The 8,335-nt window shown below is 34.9% G+C and overlaps 1 protein-coding gene across 1 annotated transcript; it reads left to right on the forward strand.

Annotated features, from left to right (window-relative positions):
* Positions 1-1,930: 1,930 nt before the first annotated feature.
* Positions 1,931-8,115, forward strand: LOC7466948 (transcription factor-like protein DPB). The gene is made up of 9 exons (XM_002322857.4): positions 1,931-2,424; positions 2,767-2,849; positions 2,999-3,042; positions 4,413-4,475; positions 4,598-4,744; positions 4,833-4,901; positions 5,017-5,115; positions 7,132-7,202; positions 7,520-8,115. The coding sequence occupies exons 1-9, from the start codon at positions 2,171-2,173 to the stop codon at positions 7,758-7,760; spliced, it is 1,071 nt and encodes a 356-aa protein (XP_002322893.2). The 5' UTR covers positions 1,931-2,170; the 3' UTR covers positions 7,761-8,115.
* Positions 8,116-8,335: the final 220 nt, after the last annotated feature.

Genomic DNA, 8,335 nt, shown 5'->3' on the forward strand with positions numbered 1-8,335 from the left:
AAAAGTATGCATTCCAAGCAAATAAAAAACAAAAAATGGTTGTCTTCAAACTAGAAGATTGGGTTTGGGTGTATATGCGTTAAGAAAGGTTTCCTCGACATAAAAAATCAAAGTTGATGCTTAGAGGAGATGGTTCATTCAGAATCCTTGAAGGAGTCAATGCCTACAAAGTGAATCTACAAGGTAAGTATCTTGTTAGTGTTATATTTAAAGTTTCTGATATTTCTTTGTTTAATATAGGTGATGATTCATGGTCAAATTTTTTTGAGGAGAGAGAGCATGATACGATATAAGTTACGACATTAGAATCCATTAGGAGTGTCTATTGGGTCTATACTAAGGCCTAAAATGAAGTGGATTCAAGAAGAGTTCAATGGGCGAAGTCAAGAGGCTTGGGTTAAAAATGTTCAAATTTGCCAGTCTAGATTTTTGTCTACCTTTTAGGTCATATCTGAAGCTAAATGAGGATTGTGAACAAGATTTTAATTGAGTTGGAAATATGCATCTGTACCTTTCCAACGACGTGTTTAAAGTTGAGCGTAGAATCTGCCAACAAAGTGTGAAAATAGAAAAAACATTATTTCCTTAAGAGTTATAGATTTCATTCATTACAAGGAGCCTTTAATGTTATTGGGAACTTATATGGCAGCCTTTGACTTACTTAATTTACAATGATTTCATATCAAACAACAAGAATTAATTAATCAGAAATTAATTCTTCTTTTATAAGACATCAAACTTTTGTTAAGTAAGGATTCTTCAATAATTATTTTTCTTAGCTATTTTTCATTATCGTGTATGCTGTAAAGGGCTAAAAATAAATTTAGACTATTATTTTATTTATTTTATTATTTTTAAATTTTATTTTTATTAGTTTGTTTTTTTTAAAATTTGGTGTGTGTCTGACCCATTGGCATTATAGTTTTTTATTTTCAAGAGTATAAATACTCTTTGTAAGGATAAAATGTTGACTTGATAATACTACTATTGTTAAATTTATTCAAGTTATGTGAGAGAGATTATCACATTCTTTGGTTTTCTAAGGAACTAAATTAACTTGTCAAAGATTAATTGACTTTGTGACATCTTTCTTATACTTCTTGTTCACGAAATGGTATTCGTAGGGTAGAGGTTCTTATTCCAATAATGTTGGTATTTTAAGACATGTTTTCATTATGTCACACTTCTATCATACATGTTTTAGCTTCTAGGGATTTGTTGTCAATCTTGTTATAGGTTATGTCACTACATGATCATGGGGTTCACATCAAAAAGGTCATAACATGAGATCCAACCATTGGATCATGCTCAAATTTTTATTGGTGATTCTACATACAGTTTTCTTATCGAGAATCATTTTGTCGTTCATCAGATCTCACAAAAATTAGGCCTAAAAAATATTGTTTAGGCCAATTTTGTTACTTTTCTTGATTTCCTGACTTTATTATTTTATTTCAGATTTTATTTTAATTTTGTTTATACTTTAGGATTCTGATTTGTTTCACAATAAATATAGTGTTTTCTGGCTTATTTAAAGATTTTGTGAATCTCTCAAGAAGGCAAACATTATTAGTCTTATTTTTCAAAAAATGAAATTATGAATTATGAATTTATATATGTTATTTTTTTTGCTCATCAAATTATGTGTTTTTTGAGTTGTTTTTGTTGTTATAGCTTCTATTTGTATTAATAGGTTGAATAAATTAACTCGGGTTGATATAAAATAATATTGTATTAAGATTTTTTTAAAAAAAATTAAAAATATATTATTTTTTGAAAACAAAATCAAACTGATTTTTAACAACGTTAACCTGTTAATAAATTATCAATTAAATTAAATCAGATCAACTCAACTCTGGTTTAACACAACAAATAATAATAAAAATTAAAAAAAAAACACCTTCCCAAACCCTGAAATTTCCCTCTTTTCCGCATCGTGTGTTGTGTTGAGCTTAAAAAGAAAAATAAAAAAGGATTCCCACTTCCCACACCTTCGCTCCCCTATTTCATCAGATCAATTCCGAAAGATCACGTCTGTTGTTTATCACCCTTCCCCCACCCCTTCGAAACTGTAACTCACCATTCTCATCACTCTCCTTTTCTTTTTATGATTGTTTTTAATTTTTGTTATTTATTTTACTATATACATACATACACACATATAATCTAAATGGTTACTGGTGGGGGCCACCTAGAAGATGGAGACAGGCACCCGTCGTCGGCTGCTACTAGAGGAGGAGGAGGAGGAGGAGCCACCACCGGGTCTTGGGTGTCTGGCCAATCGGTGTCAACTAGTGGCAGTGTGGGGTCTCCATCCAGCCGGAGCGAGCATGCCATGGCCACTCCCGCTAGTGACAACACTTTTTTAAGGTTGAACCATCTCGACATTCACGCCGATGATGCTGCCACTCAAGATGCCGCAGCGTCAGTCTTCTTCTTCTTCTTCTTCTTCTTTTTCTCATTATCATTAGTGGTTGATTAATCACGCTTTCATGTTATAAAATATAATTTAAGAGAAGGGTTTTTATATTTACGTGTATATATTATTAAATCATGTTGCTCTTGTTTTGATTATTGAATTTGTTATCTGTTGGTTGCTATTGCCAGCCAGCCAGCCAGCCATTGTATAATAAACAACAACAACAACAATAATAATAACAACTTTCTGCCTCAATTTTAGGATAGTCTTGAAATTGTGAATTTTGATTTAATTTTCCAAAAAGGGATTCGATTGCGAGGCTTAAAGTTGTTTTTATCCATGATCAGTAATAAGAAGAAAAAGAGAGGTCAACGGGCAGCTGGTGGAGCCGATAAGAGTGGTAGAGGACTTCGTCAATTTAGTATGAAAGGTATTTGCATTCATCATTTTCTAATATGTCTCCTTTTTTACAACTTGAGAAATCATCAGCACTTGTGTATGCTTGTCTTCTCAAAGACAGGATACATTGCCATACCCGAGCTGACTTCATGATTTTACTACTGTTTTGCTTCTCTACAGTTTGTGAAAAGGTGGAATCCAAAGGAACAACCACTTACAATGAGGTCAGGTGGTTTCTTGAAGTCACTTCATTTCCTTTCTTTTCTTTTCTTTTTCTTGCATCGGGCACTTGTTTTCCAGGAAATGCCTTTTCTTATGTATAGATGACATACTTGCAGCACTGTAAATTTCCCTTACATCAAGACGTCTAAATGTTACACATGGAGCATTGGCTATTGTTCTTGTTTTGTTTCGATAAACAATTAGCATACATATGCTCCACCTTGGTTTCCAGTAACACAGAAGTAGGTTGTTCTTAGCATATAAAATGGGATGAGAACTTAGTCATTCCCAACTGTGCTTACTGAGTGCTTGATTTATTTATATACACAAGTGACACCCTGGAACTTATTTTTACCATGTAATGACATTAGATAGATAGCATTTGAAGTATGCTGGTACTTCTGCTTTATCCCAAATGTTTTATTGAACTTTTAACATGTTACTTTTTCTAGATACTCTGGTGCTTCCATGCACCCTTTTATGGTTATCAGGTAAAGGCATATCTTTGTTGAGGTTAGTTGGGAGATTAGGTTTGAAATTCGGAGGCAATACCACTAGAGATAGTAGGGTCTCAGCTCATTGATTCAGATCCCCAGAAACGTACTTGTTTTGTATTGGAGCTGTCAAAAGAAGTCTTCCTTTATTCTTGAATGAGGATAATATATGAACTACTCGATATTTAATGTCCTAGAATGAATGACATTGCATAGTGGTTAGAGTATTTATAAAGTTCACATTGGTCAATTGAGCGTTATGTATGAGAGAGAAGTTGAATTTTTTGTCAGATTTGTTGGCAATACATAAAAATCTATATCAATCACCATTTCAGGGGTTGATCATGGCGTAGTTATTGGGGGCTATGCACTCCACCACTTTGCTTTGGTTGTTGATTGGAGGGATGGGAAGAGAGATGGAGTCTACATTCGCATTAAGCAGGCCATAAAGAGAATATCTGGAGATGCTGAAAGATTGTTTCTCCTTTTCACTTCCAAGTTGAATTTCAGACCTTTAAGCACTTAAAAGTGTTTCCCTAGTCCTCCATGTAGACAAATTGGATTGATCATGAATTGACTTTCCTGATGATGGCAGCCAGGAACAGTTATACCTTGTCAATATCCTTCTAGATCTTTATGCAATAGTTGAATGCTTTCTTGGTGACCTGACACGTGTGCATACAAACATTTTGTTGATTAAGAATTTGTTTTTATCTGCTTTGATTTTATTTGGCTTGCTCTGTTAAAGTTTCTGGAATAGCTTTAAGTTCTAATGTTTCGTGTACTAGAATTGATGCTTTTTCAGGTCTTTGTATATATATTTCTATGATCATCACAAGTTCCTGTACCCATATCTGAGAGTTTTAAGTAATTCGCAGGTAGCAGATGAACTTGTTGCTGAGTTTGCTGACCCTAGTAATAGTGTTTCTACCCCAGATCAGGTTATCTCTTTTGTCAACTAAATTTATTGCCCTTTTTTTGTATATATCCTTGATCTTAAGTGAAAACTTAAAAGTTGACTGTGCGGGTCCATTTTATTTTATTGTATTAATTTCATTGGCAGCAACAATATGATGAGAAAAACATACGGCGGAGGGTGTATGATGCTCTGAATGTACTCATGGCATTAGACATTATATCTAAGGATAAAAAGGAAATACAGTGGAAAGGTCTCCCCCGAACTAGCCTCAGTGATATTGAAGAATTAAAGGTATGTGCTTTTCTTGTGTATCAACAGAAGTGACTTTTTGACTTTTAAGATCTAACATGATCTTCTCCAACTCCTTGAATATGATTAGGCTGAGCGTCTTGGATTGAGAAATAGGATTGAAAAGAAAGCTGCCTATTTGCAAGAACTGGAGGAACAAGTGAGAATAGCTACACTCGTATGGTTTGAATTTTAAGCTAGATACATGCACTGAGGTATTTTCCTCTTTGCTACACTCATTGGTGTTTTTAACTGACTTGTCTTGTCCAATCAAGTTCATGGGCCTTCAGAACCTGATACAGCGAAATGAACAACTGTACAGCTCAGGAAATGCTCCTAGTGGTGGTGTGTCATTGCCTTTTATTCTGGTTCAGGTAAAATTTTTCCTCAATTTACTTTGCATATTTGGCCATCAACTAGTGTAATTTTAAACATCTTAAACTGCAACGAAAAAAGATGTAGCTTCATGGTTTTAGCTCAGCCACCCTGTTCAAAATTCAATAGGATTCTCAAAATTCTCTAGTTTGTTATTTAAGCAATAGTGTTTTAACTCTCTTATTGTCCATCCATCCTCGGGGTTAAAAGATTTATTAACGTTTTACTTTAGATGAGTTTCTCAAATCTGTAGAATGGTTCCTTTTTCAGCTGTTATTCTGTTAATATGTTTTGTTTGCACTGCAGTCACCAGTTGCTTAAACTTCATCTAAAAAATTTAGTTTATGTATTGCATATTGCAGTCAGCAGATTCAGTACTCAGCAATCATTCACCTTCATCATTTAGCCAAAATTTTGATAACTAGGTGTCTATTGGAATGAACCCAAACATTCTTATTTTACCAGGAGAACAAAAATACACCTCCCTAACTGATACTTTCCACTTCTCTTCCATGCAAATGGTGCTATGGACCTTGATCAAGCAAGTCTTTAATATCCTGATTCTTGGTGTGAAATGGATGGCTTAGTTGAATTCACAGGATATTAGGGACAGTACAAGTCACGTCTAAAATTTCCACTGTATTAGAAATCCTCCTTTCAATTAAAAGTACATCATCCAGTTTGGTTTTTGTGTATTAGCTGTTCACTTGTGAGATCATTAGGTTCCCTTTTTTGCACTCTTGTTTGGGAGAGTAATAGTTGGAGAATTCATTTGTTGTCTGCATTTGTGTTTCCCTTCTATTTCTTCCCATGTTTCATATGCATGTAGACCTGATTGGTAGGATAGGTGAGGATAAAGAGATAATGCAAGTTTTCTGCTTTCTGTAGCTGGATTTAAGCTTCATAGGATTAAACTGATATTTTGTAGGTTGTTGCAAATAGATCAGACAAGGCGTGAGGGAGACAGTATTTCTTTGCACACTTGCATGTGATAAACACTAAAATTAATTTGAGAAATCCACGCTGAATATAGTAACTGACTGGATATGGAGGAGGATGGTGGAAGGAAGAGACTTTAAATTTGTATGTTGAGAAGATTGAGAAATGCCAATCCCACATTGAATAGGTTAAAGGGAGGTAACCCCTGTTTTCTATGAATAACTGTCAGTTAAAGGTTTTGCAGTTTGGAAGGTTCTTACAGATTAATGGTTTGATAATTATGAAGATTTGTGCAGTAGATTCCAGTCTCAGATGGAGAGACCAGTGTATAAAGGGAGCCATTTTTAGTGGTTAGCTGCAAGTAGGTGGTGATGGAATTTTGTTGAGGCAGAGCATGTGTGAATGCGTTCACATTTTTTATGTGAATTACACATTCTGCTCCAGAAATCTGAAAAAAGCAAAGCCTCACAATAGATAGCCATTCCTTAAAAGGGTTAGGAATTGTTATTGAGGACTTAAAAATTCAAGTTCCATCACCTTCTAGGTCCTTTTCCACTATCCTTTTGCATTGAAGATTCCCTTGTGGATTTTAGGCTTTTGTCTCAAGCTTTTCTTGTGCTGCATTAATTGTTGCGTGACTGTGGTGGACTAGGGTTTCAAGCAACAGAGAAATTATGTTTGGCACACCAAAAAGAAACATCAAGTGATCTTGGGTATTGGTACAGTTAGCCTCCCATATGAACAAAAATAATAATTGTCTGCATATGTTCTAGTTCACAATTAATTTTAATGAAAAAAATAATATAATATCTGTAAGTTGGAACTGTTACCTATGCATCTGAAGCTATTTTTTGAGTTTGTAAGGCAAGCTTACTGCAATGGGATGAGCTCTTGGAATTTGTAATCAGCCAAGGATAAAAAGATTTATAGCATTTTCCTTACGATGTTGGAAATTTTATCTGGAAGTATGCTTTATGGTTGGAAATATTTTCTTGAATTGTACATGAATATGAAGTCGCATTTTTTTTTATCATTCCTTTTTTTTTTTAATTTTTTTTCCCTATTGGTACCTGTAGACACGTCCTCATGCAACTGTTGAAGTGGAGATATCAGAAGATATGCAGCTCGTTCATTTTGATTTTAATAGGTAAGAATGCCCTTCAGCTCTTCAATTTTCTCCCTCGCAAAGCTAGTGAAGTTTGTTGAGCTGCTACACCATATGATTTTGAAATGGTTTAGTCAAAGCACAGCATTGTGGCAGACTGGACTTGAAATCTGCAAATAATCAAATTATTTATAAGAGATGTGAAGGGGCTTCGGATAAGTTTTCATCATTCATGCCTAAAGAGATACCACTTTCAATTAGCAACTGAGCACTTCTGGACCTTGTTATTCTCCTCGTCCCCAATCAGTGAAAATTAGAGTTTTTCCATTGACAACACTTTTATTGCACTCTGTTTGCAGCACTCCTTTCGAGCTCCATGATGATAATTATGTTCTCAAGGCAATGAAATTTTGTGAGAGACACCAGAGTGATAATATGGCTGCACCCAATCCAGCGGCTGATGGAGGTGAAGGTTCTAGCATGTCCATCATGTATCAACCACAAATCCGTACTTCCCCAAGGACAAACAATCCCGTTAGGCTTCCTACCTCTCCTCCCCTTCCTGGAATAATAAAAGCACGTGTTAAGCATGAGCATTGAGTCGTGCTCAATCATCTGAGCCATGGGCAATAACGTCAGCTGATTCTGTATATTGTGTAAAGTAGTTTGCTGGAGATTGGCTCCTCCCGATATTATCCCCATTCACAGTTTGCCCATGTTAGGAGGAGTTGAGATAACAAGCAGATTGGTCCATTTGCTTTGAGACTTCCATGGAACGCTTGGTTTGGTCAAGTTATCAGCTTTAGAATTCCCTTTTGTAATTTTTTAATCATTTTTCCTGTAATTTTCTTCCCATTGTGGGAAAAATTAAGTTTAGTTTGTTAGGCTACGTAGGAGTGTCCAGGCTTACACACAATGATAGAATTAATTCAATCATCGAGAATTTAATGTTCAATTTATGTTGCATTGCACTTGCTTCATCCATGTTATCATTCTGTTATCCAGTTTTATTTGTATTTTAATTCAATGGCAGATATATATACCTAAAAAAGGAGGAAAATGGCGCATATTATGATGGAACATGTAAGAAAATGATCTCCACTGTTTTGGGTTGGCCGAAGCACAGATCCCTACGATTTTATGTTTATAATATAGATCTCGAGACTCATTGTTTC

The sequence above is a fragment of the Populus trichocarpa genome, chromosome 16 (genome assembly GCF_000002775.5).
Source record: "Populus trichocarpa isolate Nisqually-1 chromosome 16, P.trichocarpa_v4.1, whole genome shotgun sequence".
NCBI classification, from domain to species: Eukaryota; Viridiplantae; Streptophyta; class Magnoliopsida; order Malpighiales; family Salicaceae; genus Populus; species Populus trichocarpa.